General features: G+C 42.9%; 1 protein-coding gene across 5 annotated transcripts in view; it reads left to right on the top strand.

Moving 5' to 3' along the window:
• The window catches only part of myom2a (myomesin 2a), a 42,020-nt gene that overhangs the window by 2,314 nt on the left and 13,395 nt on the right, over window positions 1-26,311 (top strand). For 2 of the 5 annotated variants that reach the window (XM_061727585.1, XM_061727558.1), the window contains 22 exons: window positions 1,760-1,852; window positions 1,978-2,113; window positions 2,618-2,772; window positions 3,012-3,104; window positions 9,357-9,445; window positions 9,527-9,565; window positions 9,885-10,049; window positions 10,235-10,396; window positions 11,242-11,383; window positions 12,295-12,494; window positions 12,577-12,630; window positions 15,195-15,322; window positions 16,587-16,770; window positions 17,317-17,334; window positions 18,290-18,464; window positions 19,629-19,750; window positions 19,900-19,917; window positions 21,077-21,264; window positions 21,362-21,488; window positions 23,342-23,520; window positions 23,607-23,721; window positions 25,411-25,570. In XM_061727585.1, the coding sequence (XP_061583569.1) occupies window positions 1,812-1,852; window positions 1,978-2,113; window positions 2,618-2,772; window positions 3,012-3,104; window positions 9,357-9,445; window positions 9,527-9,565; window positions 9,885-10,049; window positions 10,235-10,396; window positions 11,242-11,383; window positions 12,295-12,494; window positions 12,577-12,630; window positions 15,195-15,322; window positions 16,587-16,770; window positions 17,317-17,334; window positions 18,290-18,464; window positions 19,629-19,750; window positions 19,900-19,917; window positions 21,077-21,264; window positions 21,362-21,488; window positions 23,342-23,520; window positions 23,607-23,721; window positions 25,411-25,570 (2,690 nt within the window). In that variant the 5' untranslated portion in view covers window positions 1,760-1,811. Of the gene's footprint in view, window positions 1-1,759; window positions 1,853-1,977; window positions 2,114-2,617; window positions 2,773-3,011; window positions 3,105-9,356; window positions 9,446-9,526; window positions 9,566-9,884; window positions 10,050-10,234; window positions 10,397-11,241; window positions 11,384-12,294; window positions 12,507-12,576; window positions 12,631-15,194; window positions 15,323-16,586; window positions 16,771-17,316; window positions 17,335-18,289; window positions 18,465-19,628; window positions 19,751-19,899; window positions 19,918-21,076; window positions 21,265-21,361; window positions 21,489-23,341; window positions 23,521-23,606; window positions 23,722-25,410; window positions 25,571-26,311 lie in introns of all 5 variants that reach the window. The other 3 variants (XM_061727576.1, XM_061727567.1, XM_061727594.1) reach the window with 3 other exon arrangements.

Here is a 26,311-nt window from a genome sequence, read left to right as displayed (position 1 = left end):
CTCCAGTTGAAGGTCTTGGCCTGATGAAGCCAACAGAACCATATCATCTGCAAAAAGCAGAGAGCCAATTCTGAAGCCACCAAACCAAACCCCATCTGCTCCTCGGCTGCTCCTCAAAATTCCATCCATGACATGAATGAACAGAATTGGTGACAAAGGGCAGCCTTGGTGGAGTCCAACCCCCCAGGAAATTAGTCCAACTTCCAGCTGACAATGCAGACCACACTTATGAGGAGGAAAAAACTGTTGTAGGATTCTTTGCAATTCAAATTTTGGTGCAATTTAACATGGGCTCACCAAAGGGGTTGGCTTAGGGTTAGGGTTAAGTCCTCTTAACTGAAAAGCGCTAGACCCCAGGTTTATGTTTCCTACCAATGTTTCTTCAGGTGTTAGCGCTCAAGCAGATTAGAAACATGTCTGTTTTTCATTGCATTGTTTGGGGTGCGCTTTCAGAAGTTTTGCAACAATTTTGCAACAAGATACAGTACCCTAAACTTAATATTCAACATGAAGGCTGTGCATGTTTTTTTGTCCCTGTTGATGTTACTAGGGCAGAACATTATCTTGACACTTCAGTTGAGATCCCACGCCAAGTTATGTTATCACAAGCTCTCATGTTATCATGCCAGAGGTCCGTGCTTTAGATAGTGATACCAGTACTAGCTAAAGTCATGTGGTCACAATAGTCTTCCTCCTTTCAGTGCTAAAGTTGTATGTATTGGGGTACAAAAATAATACATCTGTTCTTTACTAAGTCTTAAAATAGTAAAACTTCAGATTAACAACAGAACATGCCTTATTATATCTTATTTATTCAACAAAAACAAAATGCAGGAGAAGTGTGTTTAATATTTAATTGATCAGCAGCCAACTTCTTCCGGTCAATGCAATGATGGGACCTCGGCATCTTGCTGTTGTACTCTAGAGGCAAAGTTGAGGCCATCTGTCTGACAGCTGAAGTTCGGCATGAGCCAGATGTTCAAGCCTCAATCTGATTGAAATTCTGTGATGGGAATTTAAGGCTGTGAGGGAAGAAACTTTAAAATGAATTCATAAAAGTGTCTGCAAACCTCAATGAATGGTCGGTTTGTAAAAAGGGGAGAAAATGCATCAGTATTCTCCTACAGAGATGTCAGAAACTGGTCATGCAGGTCAAGTTCGTGCTGCTAGATGTGATGGTGCAAGCTGTTGATCCTGTGGAGATCTTTTCCACGCACTGCTTTGGCTTTCAGCTTCTTTTGGTTTTGGTAGATAATGATGCAGTGTTGTACGTCATGATGTTCACCTGAGGTTGGATTTAATTGATGTTAGCACCTGTTTTGGACCAGGTTATTAGTTTAATTACCGTTATTATTATTATCATCATTATTATCATCATTATTATCATCTGTCCATCCTTTTTCCAAAAACATAGAAATGAAAGAACATTTAAATTCTTTTTCATTTTGGCCAATTGTTCCTAATATTGTTTACAAATATATTAGACGTAAACTACCATCTCCATCCACAGTAGTACTAAATGATCCAAAGTACTAAATGAATCAGAATCAGAAGTAAAACTGATTTCTTGATATAAAGTATCTTAAGCTTATACATCGAGAGTTTTACTCACCACAATTCTTGATTACGTAAAACCTTGTGTGACCTTTACAGCCCTTTTAACCAAAGGACAGCTTCTGCAAAACTAAAAGCTTAAAATCCATTAAAAATCCGGAGTTTTTCTTTGACTGTTTGTAGTGACCGACTTTTCCCTCAACAGGAAATCAAGCTCTCATTCGCTGAGTCAGGTGCACGGCCACGCCACAGAGGCCATGGCGGAACCAGCCTATACTATACCCTTGTTCCGGCAGAGGTGCGTCTTCTTTAGGGCTAAGACCACAGACCAACATCACATATCTAGAGTGGTACCAGCTTCTTTGTTTTTCATGCTGTGAATCTGGATTTATTGGTTGATTAATCGGATTGATGTCTTGTTAGGACTGCGGAGGAAACTGAGGAGTACCAAAGAGTGTCCAATAATGTTGGGAAAGGACTGGTTGTAATTCAGGAGGAGCTCCACAGGATGAGGATGGCCACAAAGGCGCAAGTGGAAAGTCTTGCTATCAAAAAGGAGGTAAGAAGTCAACAATATCTGTCCTCTATGTATATGTAGCATATATTTGAAAATAAAATGAGACAGCATGGTGGTTAATTGGTTAGCACTAATGCCTCAGAGCAAGAAGGTTCCTGGTTCGACTCCCTGGCCTAGCAGTCTTTCTGTGTGGAGTTTGCAAGTTCTCCCTGTGCTTGCGTGGGTTCCCTCCAGGTGCTCCAGCTTCCTCCCACAGTCCAAAAACATGCATGTCAAGTATTTGTCTTGCAGGGTTGTGTCAGGAAGGACACCCAGAGTAAAATTGGACCATGTCGATGTGCGACTCTCCTGACTAATTTCTTGAATTTTTTTTTTTATTGTCTCCATGGTTAAAGATATTTTTTGTAAACCAGGCTCAGCTGATAAAAGTATTTATTGATTAAAAAGCAACTCTGTATCACAACTCACTCAGCCTATGTAGATGAGTATGTCATTTTTGGCTTCCTCATGCGTTCCCATTTACACCCCAAACTTCCCACTGGCCAGGTTAGGGATATGATGACGAAGAGGGTGGAATTGTTGGATGATCACCACAAAATGCCAGACTTCTTGTTGGCCCTGCGACCCCACACTGTGTGGGAGAAAACTCCCATCAAGCTTTTCTGCACTGTGGAGGGACACCCCAGGCCCATCGTCAAGTGGTGAGAAAAGTCTCATTTCATAGGAATCCTTTTTGTTCGTTTGTCTGAATGACTTCAGATTCACGTAGTCCTTCAGTACTACTCTACATGGACCTGCATAGTTACGTCTGTGAACATCTGTCCCTTGCTAAGTACACATAACTCAGAGCTTTTATCCATTTACATAACAAATGTTTACCATTTTAAGGCCATTATGTATGTTGCAGTGTGAGAAAATGTCTGATTTTAACCACGTGCAGGTATAAAGGAGGAGTGCCGGTCGACCCCCTGAGTGCCCCAGGAAAGTACAAGATTGAGAGCAAGTATGGAGTCCACAGTTTGATCATTAGCAGGTTTGTAACATTTAGAACTCTTAATATGATTACATTTGATTTGAGGAGTTTGGAAAGTTTGGAAAAGAGTCTCTAGAGTTTCACTGGAAACGCACCCTTTCTCTATTACACTTTTAAGATGAGTAAGAAAGTGTAGATTAAGAAAGTATTGTGAGTGCCACAGTGCACTTGGTCTTAAGATCAGAGAGGCTGCTGGGTGCGTTTCATTGTTGATTCTACAAATAACCCCCATACATGCATGACAAAACTCAATACTGTCAGTGAAATACAACCTCCAACAATGCACAGCCCCCACCCCCCACACCCTGGTCGTAGATAGTTGAAGAAAACAATGGCTCGAAGAAATGCCACCTGCAATGACAATGAAATATGTTTAACCATTTGAGATAACTAAACTTAGCACAAAAGTAAGGAAAGTTGTGTTTGGTAGATCATTTCTTTGTCGACAATGCTTCTCTGCAATTAATCTTAAAGGGGACGTATTATAAAAGAAAATGTTTTTTCTTGCTTTAACATATATAAAGTGGTCTCCCCTCAGCCTGCCAACTCAGAGAAGGAGGAAAGCAACCAAATTCTGCAGTGTCTGTACAGCCGCCCGGATGATCCGTCCAGTGTGATGTGGATCTACGAGCCAATAAGATTCTGCTGCTCCCGTCGTTATGTAATGTTATGGAGCGATTTCCATAGGTTGGCCTCCGATGCGTGAAACCACGCCCACAACTAACTCCACCGGCCGGAGCTTCCGCCATTTTTCCGTAGCGGTGTATCGCGTCATTCAGGCAGCCAATCAGCACAGAGCCTCATCATAGCCCCGCCCACTCAGAATCCTGCATAGATAATGAGGTTAGAGACTGGGAAGATAAAGACATGGCTCAGAGGCTGAATTTCTCATTTATTTAGCAAAAACAATCAAAAGCTTGTTTTTAAGACATTCAAGGCCTGTTTAAAATAGGTATTAGATGCCATAATAGGTCTCCTTTAAACCATTGGAAAGTCAGTTTATTTTCCTTTTAAATGGTGCCACCTTAGTAAGGAACAATCTATGTAATAATCTACCAAACACAAATCCTCGTTTTTTGTGCTGAGTTTATATGATTGTATTCTGTACATAGGAACGTGTTGATTCTGATAATAAGAACATTTCTGTCTTTGATGGTAAACCCTACATTCCCCTGATTTTCCTGACCAGACTTACAAATGAGTTTGCACAACACAGAATCAGGTTGATTAATGAAGGATATCATTTTTAAACCTTTTGTTAAATTCCTTTGAAAAAATTAGGTTAGATTTCATATTCACCCTGAAGCAGATGGATGTGAACTGCAGCTGGAGGCTGTTTGAGGTGCACAACTGCCAGGCAGCAACTTTCATTTTACAGCTTTGGTCAGAGTTACTGGAAGCCTTGAGGTGTTGCTACTGATTTTAAAATCATTTTATGAATGATTATAAAAACAAATATGTTTTGTATAAGTGATAATAAAAACAAATATGTTTACTGTACTGTTAGTACTGTCAGTGGCCACAGAGTCAAACTAACACCAAAATCCCAGCTCTGAAATCTGGATAAAATGAAGGAACGTAGAAACAGCAGAATGATTATCAGTATAGAGTAGGTTCAGGGTGAATCTTACACTGATAAAACTTTATTCCCAGCCTGTCAGCCGGCAGATCGTGGTGTGATGGTTACAGCCTTGCCTGCCCCTCTCCGTCATCTTCAAGGCGTCTCAGCTGTTCGTTTCAAAATGCTGACCTTTGCGTCATTCGATCCATGAATTCCTCCCCTGCATGTGCCATCTCTCTTTCTCTCTGTCTCTCTTCCTCCTTCACTCCCTCAATCACGCCATGTCTCCTTGCTAAAGATTGTCTCTTTCTCGTCACCTGACAGCTCAAGTTTGCAGTTGACTCTTAAGTCATAGATTTTCTCCTTCATAGTACCACAAGAACTAATTAATTTACTTTATTAAGAGGAGGATCCAGACTTTATGTCCCCACAGCTGAGGAAAAAGGATCATCTTAAAATAGTTTGCTCAGGGTGAAGGTCACATTTCTTCCTTCTATTCTCACCCTCAGAATCCTCCTTGGCCGTTGTGCCTGTTTTCAGCTCCAGCTGTTTGATTTTCAAAAGAGTTTGTGATCTGTTATTGTCAAACACCATCTTTACAATCACTATTATTGAGCTCTTTCTGCAAGAAAAGATGAAGCTTAACTCCATTGTGTTATTTCATCTTACAGCTGATACGTCTAAAGGAGTGTTGGTCTTTCTCCTGGTACCATCACAACTAATTATATTCATCCAGATAGTGTCACAGAAATAAAAAAATATGTAATCTTTGAAACTGGAGAAGAGAAAAATAGAAACTAAATTCAAAGAGAGGATATTTACAGGGAAATAATGATATTAAAAAGATATATCAGTCCTTGAGTGCCTTTACTGTTCTCCGGTGTCTGATAGCTTTTAAACTGGCATAATTCACATTTTCACTCTGTTGAATGCCTGAATCTGAAAACTGAAATGAAAACTTTCTCCAGCCTCCCCCATCTTTATCTCTGCACAACTTCACATCCTCCTGCTTGTACAGTACCTCTAAACTGAAACTAATATACTGATTTCAAGAGAGGTGGCGTTATGTTTAAAACTTTACTCAGTTAAACCAGCTGCTGTGAACAGAAGTGTAAAGACATGGTTGAAAAGGGTGCTTTTGTACTGTATTATTATTGTGATTTGATCAAAAAAAGGTCATATTTTGTTAATACAATTTTAATTTGATGAATTTCACTTGCATACCTGAACCTGTTTTATTACTAATGTACACGGTGAGGTGAGAGCAGGTTTCTGCATGAAGTCAGCAGTGAAAAGGTCCTTCAGTTTATTTATTTAAATATAAATACAGGTAGACATGTTCTTTTACTCTCTTTTTTTTTTTTTTCTTTTTTTTTTAACCTTGTCTGCACACATATTATTGATTGATACCATGACGGTAGAAACCAAAAGTGTATATGTGTGCATTATTACTATATTTAATATATATACATATATATACGCACACATATGCGTACACATACATAAATATACACATACAAACCCAGTGTTTTTTTTTTTTTTTTTTTTTTGGGGGGGGGGGGGGTGACGACCTCCACTGCCAATCCAGGAAGCAGGAACACACGGAGACACACGTCAAGCACTGGAAATCTGCAACAAAAAACCACAAACAAAGCACGAAACCGGCACGGAGCCAACCAAAACAATAACAGCAATCGACCTAAATCTTGAGATCTGATCGCAGTCTAAGCTAAGCTATCGCTACCGCTACCTAAACCCAAAAACTAGAGAGCCAGCATGCAGGTGAACAAGCCAGTGTGTATATCTATGTGTGTGTGTGTGTATGTATATGATCATGCGTGTGTGTGTGTGTGTGTGTGAGTGTGTGTGTGTGTAAATGCATGTGACTAAGTGACTATATGTGTGTGTGTGTGTGTGTGTGTGTGTGTGTGTGTGTGTGTGTGTGTGTGTGTGTGTGTGTGTGTGTGTGTGTGTGTGTGTGTGTGTGTGTGTGTGTGTGTGTGTGTGTAATAAACCAAACAAAGCTCCACCTGAAGTGTATCTATAGTGGGGGAGGGGGGGGAGCAACCCCGCCACCCGCGAGACCAGAGGCCGACACGGAAGAGCCCGGAACCCAGGCCACCGGCAACCCCACAGAGGGGAGAAGTAGGAGGAGGCAACCCACCGCCTGCGAGGCCCCCCCCCCCCCCCCGGCGGCAGCCGAGGGGGCCCGCGGGCGGGGCCCCCACGGCGCGGGAAGAAGCAGCCAGGGATCCCGCGGCGGCGGACCGCGACCCAGGCAATCCCCGGCCACCCGGTCCGGGCCGGACACGCGGCCAGGAGGCCCTCACCCTTCAGGCCAACGACCCCCACCCGGCAGGGGGCCAGCCTGCCCGGAGAGACAGAGCCGCCCCGGCCGCCGACGCGGGCAGGCGCACCCGTCCCCCACGAAAGTGGCCCTCCAAGACCAGAGGGGCGCCCCGCCGCAGAGGCAGCGGGGGGGACCGGAGACTGGCCCGGAGAGAGGGAACCCCCCAACAAGGCGACACCCGTGCAGGCCCGACAACGGAGGGCCCCAGACCCAGGCATCCCATTCATTCATCCATTCACCTATCAGATACCTATAATAATAATAATATAATATACTATACATAATAATAATACTAATACTAATAATAATAATAATAATAATAATAATAATAATAATAATAATAATAATAATAATAATAATAATAATAATAATAACCATCTTTGTATAATATAATATTCATAAATAATTAAGTTTTGATGTCCTGCCAATGGAGGCTCAAATCCTCCATGGCAGGACCCTTCCATACCGCATTCTCACCGACACAGACATACAATCACGCACCGTTTCCCCCTCCCCGGGGGGGTCCAGCACCGCCAGAAGGCACCCCAGGCTGCACGGCAGGCCCCGCCAGGCCCGGGTAACCCGACCCACCTGTCCCAGGCCAGTGAGGGAACGCGGGTGATGTGGGACCCCCTCCCGCCCCTGGTGTTGAGTGCGTGTGATTAATGCCATAAAAACAGGGAGGGGGGAGGGCCAAGTATCGATTGACACCGACCCCCCCCCCCTCCCGAACTACGTGTCCTTGTCAAATGTATTTATTAAGTGTTGAATGTGCATGTCTATTTTGCTGTTAAAACCGTGAGGCGTGCCGGGCCCCGCGGGACAGTGCCCCCCACGACCCGGACCCTCCGCCCTTCGCCTATGTACGTATGAATCGTGTAGGGGGGGAAAGAGGGGGAGCGGAGGCCGAAGCCAGGAAGCAGGACCAGCAAAGCCGGCCCTGGTAAGACACCCGCGTCCCCCCACCGGCCGTCCAGTAGACGGGGGCCGGCCCTCCGAGCCGGGCCAGGGCCCCACCGTACCTCCAAGGGCGCCCCCGGCGCCGCCGGAGCCCCCAGACGGAGGGGGAAACGGTCCAACATCCTCCCATTCATACTGACAACATAAGACAAAGATACCTGGGAATGGTGCCACCCCGCCGTCGCGCCCGCCCGTGCACCCCCCGGTCAGGGGAGGCCCGCTCCCCGGACCCGGCCCCACCCCCCCCCGAGGCCACCCCGGCGGACACCCCAAGGGTCACGGAGTCCCCACATCCGCAGGGGCACTTGGCCCCCGCCCAGCGACGGAGGACCAAGGCAGCAATGCCCCCCCAGCGCAGACAGCCACCCCCCACCCAGGCAGGGCCGGGCCCTCCGGGTGGGACCCCCACGTCCACGGCCCAGCCCCCCCCGGGAGGCCCGGAGACGCCCTAGCCACAGCCCCCCGCCCGAGCCCTCCCCAGCCACCCCCCCCCCCACCGCCATGAGGTAACCCCCCCCACAGGCCCCCAAGGCCCCCACCGGCCAGGGACAGGGCCCCGCGGCCCCCCCCACCGCCCCCCAGGGGCCACCAGAGGCCCGCGCCCCAGACCCCCCAAGCCGACCCCCAACCCCAAGGGCTACGAGATCACCACCCCCCCCGCCCCCACTAGGTAACGAAGCCAATAAACGGGGACCACAGAGAGTGCAATTCAGCCAAATGTTGTTCAGTGGAGGCAGACATTATCTCACTACTAATATGATCTGATAAAAGATTCCTAAAATGGTTGATACATAAACTGGATTTTTGTTTCCAATTTACTAGAATGGTTTTCTTTGCGATGCATAAGGCAGTGAGAACCCGGTGTGTCCAATTAGGATCTATTTGAGTGTCTCCCAGGTGACCTAATATACATACCGTGGGGCACACTGGGATTCTGTGGTTGATCCATGTGGATAAATCCTCACAAATCTCCTTCCAGAACCTCTGTACCGGTGTACAGAACCATAAAGCATGCATATAATTATCTGGGGTGTTCTCTGTGCACTGTGAACAGATATTAGAGGTGACAAAGCCCATCTGGAACATCCTTTGTCCAGTATAATGTATTCTATGAAGAACTTTGTGCTGTATAAGTTGTAGGTTTGGGTTTTTAGTCATAGTAAACGTATTTAAGCATATTTGTGACCAAGAAAACTGGTCGGTATTAAGAGAGAGATCCGCCTCCCACTTAGAGATCGGGAGAGAGACTGAATCGTCCAGTTTAGACACTAACCTGTAGAGTTTTGATAACAACTGGTCTTTTACTCTCAAATACAACCCTTGAAGTCATCAAACACCTCCTGTGATTTTTGACCCCGTGTCCTTGTCGTCTCTCTTGCAGGTGTGTAGTGAGTGACACAGCAGAGTACAGCGCCGTGGCAACCAACCAGCATGGCACGGCCACCAGCAAGGCTAAAGTTGTTGTGAAGAGTAAGACTTGCTCTATTCAAGCCATTATTTGCATTATTTGACAAAGGTTTCTTTGTAAATAAGACTTTCTTTTCCTCACAGGACCTGGAGGCACTGGAGAGTCCTCCCATCTCGGCCTAGGTAACATAAACTCATGGAGGGAACACAGACGAGGGATGGGGTTCCTGGACACATCCAGTCAAAACATATGGAATCAGTTGGCTTTACACAATAACACAGTGAAATTTACTGTAGATAAGCTCAACAAATGAAAATCTGAACAAACTCAGCACATTATATTTCAAGATTGACCAGTGCTACAATAAAATGTCGTAACGGGCAATGAGGACTACATTTGGTCCTGAGCTGTAGCAGATTGTGCTGGTGGATTAATATCTCCTGTGATGTATCTACTTCATCATCGTCATCCTGATGTTACACTTGCTTCTCTGCTCTGCAGTGCCCCATCTGACTGAGATCCATCACAGTAAGCTGGAGGTCACGCTGCTCGACCAGTTCCCCGTCAGTTTTGGAGTGGAGGGCACGTCCATCAAGCTGGTTTGCACCATGGTGGTCGTCCCTGACCTCCCTAACGTCCCACCGCTCGCCCAGTGGTACAGAGATGGTGAGGCGTAGTTTCATTCTTACCTTCACTCATCAGTGGAGTAAAAGTGTGTAAAGTGCTTTGATTAAAGATGAATAGAGTTTTTTCTTTAGTCATTCAGCCCTCTCAGTTACCAGCTTTAGCTAACCTGTATTAACTTTTTACACTGGTAAACCTCCCTTTATGTTCTTTATGTCTTATGAAAGATCATTTACTGAAACCAAGTAAGCTGGCAGAGATGTCGGTGGGCGGCGGAGCAGCCGTTCTGAGTCTGCCTCACCTGGCCAAGGACGACGAGGGTCTGTACACGCTCCGTATCTTCACCAAGGACGGCACGGCCGAGCACAGCGCCTACCTGTTCGTCTCAGGTCAGACACGGCTCTTATTTCTTTTTTTTTTCTTTTTTTTTAAAGATTTGTTTATTCAAAAAGAAATCCTGTACATCATTGCTCACAATAGAGTACAATACAAATATCTTTTTTCTTTTTTATAACCCCCCAAAACACAAAACACCCAAAACACAAATATATATACATATATAAAATAGTAACATATTACACTAATATATTATAAAGGTAAAAAAAACAACAAAAAACTGCAATAGACAATATTACCCCAAAAGGAATAAAATAAAATTGAAAGCTCTTATTTCTTTTTAATCTCATTTTGTTATTGAGGTTATCTTGCATTATTACTATTACTGTTAAGGTTGTTTTATTTGACTGTTAAGTGCACTTAAGAAGGGAATATCAGTATGGATCATATTGTTTCTGTACTTGTAAATATATATTGTTATGTGTGTTTGTTATGCGTGGACCCCAGGAAGAGTATGATGTACTGCATCAGCTAATGGGGATCCTAATAAACTCATAAATTCATAAATTGCTCTGCATTACGTAGCACGCCAGCATTAACTCCCGAATGAAGGTACTGACTTGTTTTTATTAATGCAGAAAAACTGATTATTGACAGTAAATAGTCTCTTTGACTTGAGCCAAATCTACGTCATTACTGTGACCCTGTGAGATCAGATTTAGTGGAGAGGTGTTTGCCAGGAAGTTATATTCACTCTTTCTGTTTTCAAACGCTGCCATGTGTAAGATTTTCCAACCCCTCATGCCGACGTCTTGAGGGATGGTCAGGACTGTCTGTCACCACCTGCTCACCATTCTTTCCCCCCTGACCGCCGCGTCCTGCTTTCTTCTCTCCTCAGACGCTGCTCCCTCCGTAGCCGGAGCTCCTGGAGCTCCAATGAGCGTCAAGGCGTATGACATCAACTCGGATTATGTCCTGGTTGCCTGGAAACCTCCTAATACAGTCAATGAGGCGCCAATCACCGGATACTTCGTGGATCGGTTAGTCAGCACCCCGACACTCTTCAGGCTGCTTTAAATAGAGCCCAGTTATATCACCGCCAGGAATACAGCGCAGCAACATCGCCTTCCATTCCAAGACAAAACACTACCTACAATTATCGTTTTTATTAAAAAATCACAAGCAAATAATTAAAATAAAACAAGCGGGAAAATGAATCCAACATAAAATCCGGAAGAAAGATTCACTATGTAGTTATTTCATGTAATAATGTAGTATTTTAGAATAGAATAGAATACTTTATTGTCAATATACATGGGTACAGTGAGATTAAAAGCAGCATCACCTCTCCAGTGCAAGACAGTGCAAACAATAAGAAATATAAGAATATAAGAAATATAAATAATGTAAAAATATTTTTAAAAAAAAGGTTAAGGTGCATTTTGAATACTGAAATCCAGACCTGAGATCTTATCTACAGATAATAACATATAGCTACACATGTGGGGGAATATTGCACAGATAATGATGGCTCAGATAATGGTCATGTGAGGGAATATAAAGCGAATACAGAGCAAATGCACTAAAAAATAACAAACATAGCAGCCAGCAGCAGAAGAAATTATAGATACATTTGAAAAGTATGTGTTAAGTGGATAATTAAGAAGAAGAATGTACGTCTGACTTTGACAGCTTGTTCTGTTAGTCTGGTAAGTCATAACCATTTACTTTGTGGCTCCAGTATCGCAGTAAACTGTGTGAACTCACGGTCGTGGACTTTTCACTGTGTTTCCAATAAAAATCGAAGCTACAGGTTTGATTCCGTTCCATCTTAACATTCCCCCCCCGAGCCATAATCACACAGGAATTCTTCCTCTACACGTTGAAAACCATTCACTTCTCTTTTTAGAAGGAACGTGCACGCTGACGAGCCTTCTGCTCTGACCTGCAGGTGTGAATCCGGCCACGACACCTGGGTCCAGTGCAACGACGCCCCGGTGAAGGTGTGTAAATACCCGGTGCACGGCCTCAGCCTCGGCCACTCCTACCACTTCAGGGTGAGAGCCGTGAACAGCGCCGGCATCAGCAGGGCCTCCCGCAAGTCGGACAAGGTCACTGCCCTGGACGCCGTGGAGAACGAGAGGCTGCAAGGTACTGAGGAAGGTAAATGAAAACGACAGGACAGGAACCCAACACGGTCTGATGAGTCTGTTCTCATCCTCCCCTGAAACAGTGGTTAAAATTGAAGGAAGGCATGACATAGTGATCAAGGAAGACGAGCTGGAAGGTACAGTAGGATCACCCACCCATCTGGGTTCAGTTTGGCTTTCTAAAAACCATGAAACCTCATAAATCTTAACCCACGCCCTTCTTCCCACGCTTAATTAGCATCATTATGGTGAAACAACCTAACATATTTTATATACTAAATGAAGAAGTATTTGTGAGCCAGGGCACTATATCCGCTTGTATGTTGTTGTAGAAGGTGATGTTCAGGGACAGAAAGAGTGCTTGTTTCACTTCTTTCTTCACGTTTATCGTCCCTGTGAGTGCTTGTGTCATGTGGGCTCAGGGACTCTCCAAGAGGTGTTTACAGACACATTCGTGCTGATTATTAGGGCCCGAGCACTTACAGTGCAGAGGCCCTATTGTATCTGTAGGAATTTTTTATTCTTCGTCGTCGTTATTCTTTCTTTCTTTTGTCAGGGTTTGACACTTCCTCCCAGTTTGAGTTTCAGTTCTGTCCCGCCTGTGTCCCATCTGCCCTGATTGTCTGCACCTGTGTCTCGTCGTGTCTCGTTATCCCCTGTGTATATCTGGTCTTGTCATTCCTTGGTTCCCTGTCGGTCCGTACTGGTTCTTCCTCCATGTCTCCTTGTAGTTTTTCCTGATCCTGGTTTTTTGTTGATCCTGCTCTGCAGCGCTTTTAGTTCTTGTTTTTTGTGAATAAACCCCTTTTTGTTGAGAACTCCTGCCTCCTACTCTGCTCTCCTGCGCTTGGGTCCTCAGCTAACCAATCCTAACATCTTTCTTCTGACGAAAGGAGGGCCTTTTTTCCCCCTAAACGTGCCCCAAAAGTCACCAAATTTTGCACGCAAGCCAGGCCTGGTGAAAAATTGGATATTTCATGGTTTGCATTAATGGGCTTGGCCTAACGGCTCAACAGCGCCCCCTAGAATAATTTTCTCTGCCATAACTTTTGAATGGTTTGACATAGTCACGAGTTGTGGGTGGTGTCATCGGACTCGGTATGGAGTCCTTGACCTTCATTGGCCTGAATTAGCCCCGCCCCTTCTTCAGATTGGTTGTCTCTATTTTCTGCTATAACTTTTGAATGGTTTGACATAGAGAGTCGTGGGTGGTGTCATGTCTGATATGCTTATGGGGGACGGTGGCCACGAGGGCCCGTTCATCGCTGCTTGCAGCTTTAATTGTTTTTGTTGTTGTTGGTATTCAGTAGTACTTTACTGCAGGTTGTCCAGGCAGATGCAGCTGAAGTCTGAGTCGTCTTCCTCCTCGTCAGTCTCAGTTCTGTCCGTGTCCACCAGTCACTGTCTGCTGCTTTTATCTGCAGCTTCCCTTAACAGGAGGAACATTAATGTGTTACACCGGGCCAGCACGGCTGGACATGTCAGAGGGAATAATACATGGATTATTTGTGGTAAACCAAAGCTAATAGAAAAGGAAAAAAACACATTCATGGTTCATTACTATCCTGTAAAAGCATCCTAAAGAGAGTTACTCTTTTACCCTTTATGATCAAGACAAAAACAGTTTTTTTGGGGGGGCGGGGGGGGTATTCAACAAAAAAATATAGTAAAGCTGCACGCATTATGACTGAACAAATATCTTTAAATGACAAATAATACATATCCCTACTTTAAATTTGACCTATTATGTCAGTGAATTGTTTTTTCTGCGCTTGAGAGCATTAAAGTATATAAATTGTGTGTCTGATGGAAGTATCGGCTTAAAACCTCTGGCATAACAACCCTGTTTTCATGTTAGGGTGTAGATCTGTTAATCTCCTTAAGCCGTTCAGATCGGAGGGTTCTGTCATCACAGATCCAGATCAGAGCAGAAACCTGCAAAGTAGGAAGTTGTAACACCAGCAGCTAGAACGCGGCTGTAAAGAACAATAGACATGCTTTTGTAGTCCTTTTACTAAAGCATGTCCAGATATTGTCTCAACTCTTTGAAAAGTGCATAATAACGTTTACTTTGACCTAAACCTTTAACCACACCGTCCAAACTGCAATACTTTGTCATTTCATCCCATTGTAACCTTTGCGGTGCTTTTTTTTTATTTAACTCCACCTCCTACGTTCACACTTTAATGGACTAAAACAGTTTTTTTTAATTAATCCATTATATTCTTTGTTTTCTACTGTAGTACAGACCAATAACCTAAAATAAAAAATCACTAAATCATCATCAAACATAACACTACAGTTCTGGATACGTGGTGGAAGTCCCACATTTCATGGTTCATTGTGGCCTCACATCTTCACAGGGATAAGTGTAGTTTTCTGTTGACCCTAATTTTATGACAACTTTGAACAAAGATAAGTATAATCTGTCAGTAAATCTGCCCAGATCTTATTGTCTACAGCTGAATGTTTGCCTGTTTTAAAAGGAATTAGAAACAGAGGCAATCTTGAAATAGATTAGGCTGTTTTTATAAATCATATTTTTTTAAAATAAAGAAATGATTGAAAATCAGTGTTTTCATGAATCAAAAGTAAATTCTGAAGCAGTTTCAACCCAGAAAGACTAACAGCCGTAATGTGGGACTTCTGCAACGCAACAGCTGTGTACTTCATACCTGAAAACCGTTCAATCCCAATCCAGGCTACGTAACCGTCCCCGGCGAGCCCACAGATGTGCATGCATCTGAGATTTTCAAATCCTATGTGGTGCTGAGCTGGACGCCCCCGCGCCCTCGTGGCCGCGCGCCGATGTGGTTCGCCATCGAGAAGGTGCGTGACCTTTCACCTTTCACCCTCGCCATGCATCAGGGCGGCCACTGTAACCTGCACCGTAGGGAGGATGAACATGTTCACCTCAAACTATTTCCTTCTCTGTTGCATCACAGAATTACATACGGAAGAGTATTAGGGCCATGCAGGAGAAAAAATATTTGAGAGGGGAAGATTTATTTTTTATTGCGCACTTTGAGAAAAAAGTCGAAATGTCGAGAAAAAAGTCGAAATGTCGAGAATAATGTTGAAATACAATTTCAAGAATAAAGTTGAAATTTTGTGAATAAAGTTGAAATTTCGAGAATAAAGTTGAAATACAATTTCGTGAATAAAGTCCAAATGTCTCCTCTGGCCAATCAAATACAGTATAAAGCGACTGACAGCTCTGCAGCAGCAGCCGGAACTAACTAACTAACTTACATCCTTGGAGTGGAACGTTAAAGGAGCATGAGGCTCCTTTTAAGAAATGAGACTCTCTAGCGCCACCCTTCACCACGATGGCCGTCGGGGGTACTGCAGCCAACAGTGAAGCCGGCACGGGAGAACGGGGAGAACCTGCATGCAGCGTCATGTGACGTCACATCCGCAGGACAGCGCGGGAAATTCGGCCTCCGAATTGCAGCACATTTTGCAGCACACAGCCTGTTCAAGGCAACGGAGAGATACATTAGAGGGCTCATTCTTTTTGGTTTGGAACGCTTCATCTGACATTATTACTAGAAAACTTAAAACGTATAAACATTTTTTTCATAAATCCTGCCTCAATCCTGCCTCATGCTCCTTTAAGTTTCTGAAGTTATGCAACTGCATATGTGCGATATGTGTTTCAAATCAATATCGTCATAAAATTTTTACTTTTTTCCCAACATTTCGACTTTTTTCTCGAAATTGTATTTCAACATTAATCTCGACATTTCGACTTTTTTCTCGACATTCCGACTTTTGCATAATGAAAAAAAAATCTTCCTCTCTAAAATATTATTTTTATTTTTCTCCTGCCTGGCCCTAATAGTCTTCCGTAATTACATGCAGAAGTGAAGCGCTGTGACGTTTATAAATATAAAGTTACTTGTTTTGAGTTGCAACAAATTAAGAGCGTAGATCTGTAAAGAATTGTCCTCACCACAATTTAACCTCTTACATTTTGATCTTTTTGAGACTTCCAGTAGATGTCCAGTCAGGTAGAGATAGAGACTGTGTGGTTATTCGGGTTGTCATAGCTGGCTGTGCGTTGACGTTTCCCTCCCCGACTCTCCCACAGTGCATAGCAGGCACTGGAGCATGGCAGCAGATCATCGCAGCAGTCAAACCGCACTCCCCTCGTTATCCAGTATTTGATTTGCAAGATGGGCAAAAGTACCAGTTCCGAGTGTATTCGGTCAACATGTACGGCTCCAGCGAGGCCTCGGCGCCCTCTGAGCCCATCCAAAAGCTTGACCGAGATGGTAAGAGCGTTCGCTCATGTGGTTCTTTTTACATCTTTGAAAGAAAGAGAGAGCAAATATTTCTGTTTATTTTGCTGTTCACTTATATTTAGTAAAATCACAATGTATAAATGTGCAATATATGGTAAACTTCAAAATCTTTCCACATCTTATATACATTTAACTGAATATGTTTTAAAAAGCCAACATAGATGAGGGTCTTCATACTTCATCTGCATGTGGGCCATCGTTTCATGCCTCCTTCTGTGTCGCTGTTTTCTTTGTTTCATTCATGGAGAGGAGGAAATTTTGCCTAAAAATCCACAAAAAAATGTAAATTTGCTTTGCACATTTAAATCAGGTTAGAAGTAATTGAGACATTCTTAAGATTTAGATCAAATATTTGAGAGTATCATTAAATCTGATGATATTGTCAAGAAGGAAAGGCCACTGAAATGTTATTACTAGTCCTTAAGGTTGTGCTTTAAATGTAATTATGTAAATGTATGTCACACAAACACATGATGCTAACATGTTTTCTTAAAAGTGAATGACCGTATGTTGCAGGTACTGAGCTGTGGGTCGGTACGTACAACCATCACTACAGGAAACACTTTGTCACTGTTTCCCAGTTCACAGATGAATGATGGTTGAAGAGCACATGATTACACAGTGATAAAATAGTCATTATATATGACACACTTGAAGTCACGTTTGAATTTGACTAATTCTTCAGAGCTCTTGCACTAAAGTACCAAAAATGAACCCCCATAGAAATATCTCTGACATCACGTTTCACCCAAAGTTTCTGATCTTTTTTTGGGGGGGGAAAAGCTACATTTGGGAACATATTGTAAAACCAAATCCTTTATCTAAAGCCACCGTGTGTCGGAGCATGTTCACCGTGCACATGTGCACGCATCATCACAGCTCACTGGAAAACGCCCTGCAGAAACCTGTTCAGGATTGCATGTATTATGTTTTATGTTCTTTTGTTTCTGTTTTGTGGTGTATGGAGCAGTGTGTGGAGGACCAGACCTTCTGTAAGTCGTAGCAAACGGCTTATTTTCATGATGGTTGTTTCACGGGAAAACCCCACATTTGTTGAATCTCCCCTGAGAAAGTGATTAGCAGAACAGATGGCTTAGATGGCCGGATGTTTAATACTCGCTAATGTTGGACTGAGAGCATGAAATATCATATCTTTATCCACAAGAGATTAATGCATATTCTTTTCAGTCGTAAGACGGTATATTTTATGTATTTCAGTAATATAAAAGATCATTAAGGCCTGACCATTTGCTCTAAATGGTTAACAGTGAGTTCAAAATTGTTTCACAAACAGCACTTTGACTAGGTTTTATACAAGATAAGTATTGACATTTTTTCACTGTATGATTTTGTTATTCACTCTAAAATGATGAATGGTTGAAAGTGCTAATATCATTAATAGCTTAGATAGTCATTTTAATTAAAATGACTATCTAAGCTATTAATAATCCTCTAAATCAGTATTTGATGGTTGTCTCTCTGTTAACAGGCGTGCCGTCTGCTCCCGGTCAGGTCGTCGCCACCAGGAACACCAAGTCGTCCGTGTTCGTGCAGTGGGAAACTCCCGCGCATCAGAAGAATCTCCTGGGATATTACATCGATGGCCGCGTTGCTGGATCCAAGGACTGGTTCCCCTGCAACCACAAACCCTTCAGACACAACAGGTAGAGCACGGATTCCGACCTAGAAGAGATAAAGACGGACCCTGACGTGACAGCGAGGGTCAGAGCTGCTGCAGTGGAGCATAAGATATCTCACTCTTTAAAACAGCTTCTAAACAGAAACCTGCATTACACCAGTGCTGACACGCATCAGCCTGGCCTCCGCGGTAACTGGGGATGCAAACACGCTGCAAACTCTGCTAAAAATAACCTTCCGTGCACATTGCTCAGATAATGGCTTTCCTGCTGCAGATGTAGGAAGCTGCTGTACAGTATGTTTAAATGAAGAAGCTTCACTGTTTCCCCTCCATGTCATTGTTTTTTTATTTTTTAAAACAATGTTGCCTAAGCCCCAGTTTAATAACATGCTGCGTGGAGACATCCGTCTCCATCAGCTGTTCGGTTGGTGTCAACCGTGTTACCGCTGCTGCTCAGTCATGACAGTTTCCTTGTTCAACATAAATAAATCAGGCTGAGAGAAACATCAGTCTTGAGGGCGGTTTATAATCTGCTCTGGTGTAGACATTCATGCACGTCACACTTTCTGAAGACACACGTGAAAGATTTCTAGTTAGTTTTACTGAATAAAACCTCTGTACCTGCCTTGATAACATTGTTTTTCCTGCACAATGTAATTTATTGTTGAAGACTAATTTCCACATGGATATCTTATGCAAGAGCAAAGACACAGAGAGGCGTTTTATTTTTGTTTGACTATATTTTTTCCACTAATAAAAAAAAAAAAAGAACTTTTCAAGTTCATCTAGATCAGGGATCGGCAACCCAAAATGATGAAAGAGCCATATTGGACCAAAAACACAAAAAAGAAATATGTCTGGAGCCGCAAAAAATGAAAAGTCTTGTATTAGAATGAAGGCAAATGGCGAAAGGCGAAATGTCGAGAAAAAAATCGAAATGTTGAGGAAAAAGTCGAAATGTCGAGAAAAAAGTCAAAATTTCGAGAAAAAAGTCGAAATGTTAAGGAAATAGTCAGAATTTCAAGAAAAAAGTCGAAATGTCGAGAAAAAAATCGAAATGTCGAGATTAAAAAGGCCACTAGGGCGGCGCTAAAGAGCCGCATGCGGCTCCAGAGCCGCGGGTTTGCTGACCCCCAATTTGGATGAATAGTTGTTAATCTCTTGAGTAAAAGCTGGATGGATGTTCCAGGTTTGTGGTCCATGGCCTGATCCCGGGGGAGACCTACACCTTCCGCGTCCAAGCGGTCAACGCCTTCGGCCTCAGTGAGGAGTCCCAGGAGTCGTCTCCCCTCTCCGTGGAGCCGGCCCTCGGTGAGAGAAACCCCCTTGTTTATGACCACATCATTCCTTCATTTAAGCAACATTGACAATCTAAAAAGAAAGACTAAGATAGTTCATAAGATTGTTAGTGTCATTGAACAAAGCCTTCCCAGTAATTCTCAGTTGATCGTTTTGTCCAGGCAAAGGGGTAGAGTATGGTATGTATTAAAAAATATGTTGATTTCCTCCCAACTTCTACTCACCCACTGCTCCCTCTTTTCACACCTCAGTTTTGCAATATGTGTTTAAATCACTTTGCACCATTCTCTTTCACAAACACACCCACATTCAGCTGAATCTGAATTATCAATGTTTTATTCTGGTAACTGTTCAGTTCACCATGCATGAAAGGCACCTTTTCCGGTTGCTGTCAGGAGTTGTTGGTTCCAGCGGTCATTTAGGGCCAATCCCAATACACCCCCTACTTTCTACCACTAGCCCTCACTCACTACCACTAGCCCTCAAAATGAAGCCACTGGCGTAGGGTCCTTGCAATGTTCCCTAGGGATTGGGACACCACTTGCTACGTCACTGCGTGGTTTACGTTCGGGTACGTAAGCCACTGCGTAGTTACGTTTGCACATACGTAACACCATATCAGGAACCCCAGAGCTAGAAGCTGTTAATTTCCGCTGTAGTGCTGTTAATATGACACTTTATTAAGTTTTAATATTTTTTCAGGCGTAAAAGTAACCGTTAAGATCCCCAACCTGGGCTCAGTTTATCCAAATAACGCCTGTTAAGAAATTTGCGTTGGTGTAACGCGGAACCATAAATCAGCCTTTATTCTGGCGAGATCTGAAGATACAACCCAACAACGAGCAAGCGAGTGATTATATACATTGACTGAGTGAATATTATGAAAGTAAAATATATATTTCTCGCTAGAAATGTAATCAAAACGCATTTTTATGCAGAAACTAACTCAAAATATTGATTTTATTCACTTAAAATGAGAAATGTCCGCCATGTTTTTTTGTTTGATTCAGTCTGCAATTCAGTCTGATGACATAAAGCATTCTGGGAAATTTTCTCTGGCCCTCCGTCGGTGAGTCAGCATCTGAAATCCCTCGCTATGAAGGGCTAGATTCAGACACACTAGGCCTCGTTATGTCCACTACTCCTACATGCAAAGAGGAATTGGGACACCACTACCATCACTGGAACGCGCAAAATTTAGGGGTAGGACTGAAAAGTAGGACTAGGGGGGGATTGGGACTGGCCCTTAGATATTTCAAACTCTGAATAAAGATGTATAAAGTGTTCAAATTCTTTTAAAGTTCAAATGTAACGTTGAGTTAAATGTGGAACTCCCAGCCACCCCCAGTTCTCCGTACGGCATCACCATGCTGAACTCTGACGGCTCCTCCATCACCGTGGCCTGGAGGACCCCCAAGCACTGCGGCGGCTCCAAGGTCAACGCCTACTACATCGACAAGCGCGACGCCGACACCCTGGTGTGGAAGGAGGTCAACATGTCCGGCGTCACAGACCGAGTCTGCACTGTGAGCTGACCACATGAGCAACAACAAGCTCACACACGTCATATTTACATTCAAGTAAATCACACGTGAAACTCAAGCCGACACGTTTGTGTTTCAGGTGGACCATCTGACAGACGGAACGTTTTACGAGTTCAGGATCCAGGCCGGGAACATGGCTGGTGTCGGCCTGCCGTCAGCTCCCAGCGCCCCCATGAAATGTCATGCTTGGACCATGCACGAGCCAGGTACAGGACCGGTACTGTGTTTCCATGGGTCCCAACTAGTGCTGTCAGGCCATTAAAAACATGAATCTAATTAATTACAGGATTTATAATTAATTAATCACATTTTAATTTGCTAAAGGTCCCCAAATAAAGAATTTGAATTCTAGGACATTACAGAATTGCAGTGCATGACTAATCAATTGAATACACTAAGAAGAGAAGATTTGAAATCCACATTTTTATTGGTGAAGTGTGTTTCATAAATGAAATTCAAAAGAAATTCAGTTGGTCGAGCATCTGTGCACGTTGGCCTGGGGGAGTGGTTTTAATATGGTTTGGTCATGACACCATTCCTCCCTGAGGCTCTCGTCTTCCACGATCTAAATCGGCCTGCAATCAGCAGCAACCCACTTTACGATTGAGTTTATCAGTTTTTCTGTCGTGGCTTTGCTCAGTCGTTTCCCAGATTCTGCAAGCGTGGGTTGGTGAAGTGAGCTCATGCTAGCACTGGTAGCTGTAATGTTTACAGTGGAACTTGTCCGGACATGTTTAGTGTTTAAATGATAATTCAGGCTGGAGCAGCTCTGATAGAAAAATTATTTTTTGTACAAAATGTACAAATCATCGTTCTTGTTGATAGTCCAGTCTTCTTTCTTTTTATACATAAACTTGCCGTTCAAAGGCCCTAGCAAAGATTTGCTGAGTCTCCCCTGAGTCGTCCAGGTCTGTCACTGCTTTGTTAGTTTGACCAGCAGCAGGAGGGAAGTAGTGGCCTACGGGTCCCTCAATGGGACACATTTAAAATACTCCTGCATTTTGCCACTCATAATTAATTGCGTTAATTTTTATAACGCGTTAATTAGCAGTGTAATTATTTAATCTAATTAACATGCTAAACTGACAGCCCTAGTCCGAACCATTAGATCCCCTTTCATTATCTGTTAAAACTACACTCCAAACTGCAGTTTGGAGTGTGGAGGTTGTTGAACTATAATCCAGCGCAGAGAAGAGAAGCTCTTAATCTTTAACATAAATGGGCAAAAGTACTTTTATCAATCAATTCAATTCAATTCAATTCAATTTTATTTATATAGTGTCTAATACAACAGATGTTATCTCTAGACGCTTTCCAGAGATCCATTCATTACTTCATCTGCCCCTTTTTTGATTCACATTTTGAAGATTTAAAAAGAGCTACCGTATTTTCTGCATATAAGCCGCATCCGCTCTATTTTTAAAAAAATAATTAAAAAAAGATAGCTATAGAAGCCGCACCTGCATAAACCGCATCCGCTCTATTTAAAATAAAAGATATTTCAGCCGCAGATATTTATGTTGTTAGATTAGATATTTACTACATGTACAGAAGGATTCTGAACTGTAAATGATGTACATGTTTGTACCTAAATAGATCTTTCATAACAGTGTCTTTTAACACGGCAGCAACTTTGCTGATTAAAACGGGACAGAACCAAGAGAAAATAACCAGTATTTATTTTTCTATTTATCTGTTTGAAATCTGCTTCTACCTACTTCTATCTGCTAAAGAAGAAGTAGCGTATTCTTCTTTGCATTTATTTTGTCTTAGTTTTGATTCTAATTCCAGTTAGAGCGCCCCGAGCGGTGGAATAAAAATCCACAGAATAGACGCACCTTTGTATAAGCCGCACGGTTGAAAACCTATGAAAAAAGTAGCAGCTTATAGTCCAGAAAATACGGTCATTGAAATTGCTAAATTAAAAGAAGAAAGAGAGCAAGAAAGAAAGAGAAAAAAAGCCAAAAGTGGAGGACACGCAGCAGGGTGATTGAACACATTTGGACATGGGAACGTTCCCCTCACATGACTAAGTTTAGTTGGTGTAATCTCTCTGAAGGCCCAGCCTACGACCTGCACTTCAGCGAGGTGAGGAGTCACTCCCTGGTCCTGCTGTGGAAGGCTCCACTTTACACGGGAGCCAGCGCCGTCACCGGATACTTGGTGGACATGGCCAAGAAAGGCTCATCAGAGTTTGTTACTCTGACTCATGAAGCTGTGAGCCATCGTTACCTGCAGGTACAGCCTTCATTCCTCATGCCTGATCTGTCCATGTCACACTGAACATGGAAGGATATGTATGACATTGTCCCGGTTTGCTGCAGGTCCATGATCTGCACGAAGGTGAAAACTACGTGTTCAGAGTTCGTGCTGCCAATGCGAGCGGTGTTGGAAAGCCTTCCCAGCTGTCCGACCCCGTCTGTGCCAAGGCTCTCCCAGGTAACGCTGTTTTACTCTGCAGACAAAACACCAACACTGCTATGGTCTGGAAAAAAAATTTAAAAAGCCTTGTTTCAAGGAAATTTGAAGACTATTTTGTTAGTTTTTAAGAATTCTATTCAATAAAAAATTTGCTACCCCTTTGGAAAATATGATTTACTGAAAATAAGACAGTTTTGACCAGATTTATGGAATAAGAAATGTATTTCTAGAGGGGCTGTTTTTGCAGTGTATCGTATGAGGTTCTGGTTCAAAGCTCCTATACTTCTCAGAGAAATCACACGAGGATTGACAGTCAATAGAGATGTTAGAGTTCAGCTTTTCTTTTGTTGGTGTATACTTGTAGTTCATGCCCTTCCGTCAAGTAACTCACGCACAGAGGTGTCAAAAGTGTAGATACTAGAGTTTAAAAATACTCCTGTAGAAGTTGAAGTATCAACTCAAGTTTTTTACTCAAGTAAAAGTATAAAAGTACTGGTTTCAAAACTACTTTAAAAAGTATAAAAGTAAAAGTAATGTAAGGGGGGAAAAAGACATTAAGGACAAAAGCCATTGAAAATGAATGTATCTTAGTATAATGTAAATATATTAAAGAAGCATATATGTGTACTATTGAGCATTAACATGTGTTTCAGAGAGCAGCAGATATGATGACTAGTTCCTAAGTATTGTAATGGTGCAAAAAGTCAAACTTCAGAGGCATGTTATCATTTATCCTAACCTTTATTGGAATGTACATCCAAGTTTAGTTGCAGGAATCTGAGGGAACGGATGTAAGAACAAAACTGGACAAGAACATCTGAAACAACCACAACCAAATTCACTCTATCCGGATGGAGCAATTTAACTGGATAGTTTTTATATAAAGGCCGAAATGAAATAGAGTAACAAGGCTGTTTTTAAAATGTAAGGAGTAAAAAGTACAGATAATTGCGTGAAAATGTAAGGAGTAAAAGTAAAAAGTTGTCTGAAAAATAATTACTCCAGTGAAGTATAGATAACCAAAATTTCTACTTAAGTAAGGTAACCAAGTATTTGTACTTCGTTACTTGACACCTCTGCTCACGCATAACGCATAGTAACATCTCACTGGAAGGGAAGGAGTAATCACATTCTTCTATTTTCTTAAGATGAGAAGTTTTTAAATAACTAAATAACTAAATTTTAAATAACAGTTTCAATAACTGGACACAAAGTTGACTATTATAAAGTTTAGAAAAGGAGGAAGAAGCAGAAGAGCTGAGGCATCACTGTGCACCATCACTGAACCTGCTCAGAAACCTGACGGTTGTTCAACTGGCCCGTCATGTCCACCTTCATCTCCTTAGCTTATTGTTGTACCGACTGCAGCCATGAAGGCTAGTAAACTGGAAGTTTAAGATTAAATCAATGTTAGCTTTTTACCAGTAACATTATCCATAGAAATGTGAATAACACCCCCAACGTTTGTGTGAAATGTTGGTGTCGACCCCGGTGACTCCTGAAGGTGGGAGTCTTGTTTTAGTGGATTCCTGTGGTTGCTGGTAAATAATTGTCCAACAGATATCTCTGTAAGACCTTCATATCATAATAATAATAGTAGATATGGGTGAAACCACAGAGATTAGATGTTCAGGTCATGAAACCAAATATTCAAGCTTGTTTTTATCGTTTCCCACCGGCCTGTTCAAATGTTTGTCATATTTCCAGGCACTAAGGAGATCGTGGCTGGCGTGGATGAAGAGACTGGAGACATCTTTCTGTCTTTTGAGGCCTGCGAGATCTGCGAGACGTCCAAGTTTGTGTGGTCTAAGAACTACAAGCCGGTGGGCGACTGCCCCAGGGTCACCGCCTCCACCAAGGGCAGGACGTGAGTCTCAGTCGGTCACACCTGAAGGTTTCACGAGGAACTTTTAAAGGAGCATGAGGCAGGATTGAGGCAGGATTTATGAAAAAAATTCGTATACATTTCAAGTTTTCTAGTAATAATGTCAGATGAAGCGTTCCAAACCAAAAGAATGTTTCCTCTAGTGTATCTCTCCGTTGCCTTGAACAGGCTGTTGCTGCAAAATGTGCTGCAATTCCGGGCCGGAATTTCCCGCGCTGTCCTGCAGATGTGACGTCACATGACGCTGCATGCATGTTCTCCCCGTTCTCCCGTGCCGGCTTCGCTGTTGGCTGCAGTACCCCCAACGGCCGTCGTGGTGAAGGGTGGCGCTAGAGAGTCTCATTTCTTAAAAGGAGCCTCAAGCTCCTTTAAGTGTCTTTAAACAATCAAATATTCTGATCATCCAGTAAACACGGCGCGGATCTGTTTTGCGAGGCTTTATCTGCTGGTTTCGGCTGGCTTTGCCCCAGAAAACTCCCAACTATTCACATCTGGAAGGACGGGGCCGTGTGTTTGTTTCCTTCTTTCTACTCTCATAATACAAAGCGCTGTGAGCTGTTTCCACCACAGTGAATACGAGGTGGTGGTCCATTATGAGTACATAATCTGATTATTTTCTTCTGCAGATTAAGTCACAGCAGATGTTTTTTCAACTAAACAAAGAGCTGCATTTAAGAAATGTTGGCTGCAGGAAAACAGACGTCTAGATGGAAACATTTATGT

The sequence above is a fragment of the Cololabis saira genome, chromosome 1 (genome assembly GCF_033807715.1).
Source record: "Cololabis saira isolate AMF1-May2022 chromosome 1, fColSai1.1, whole genome shotgun sequence".
In the NCBI taxonomy this organism is placed as follows: Eukaryota; Metazoa; Chordata; class Actinopteri; order Beloniformes; family Belonidae; genus Cololabis; species Cololabis saira.
The sequence above is the reverse complement of the archived record's forward strand: the minus strand, read 5'-3'. Positions and strand labels throughout refer to the sequence as shown.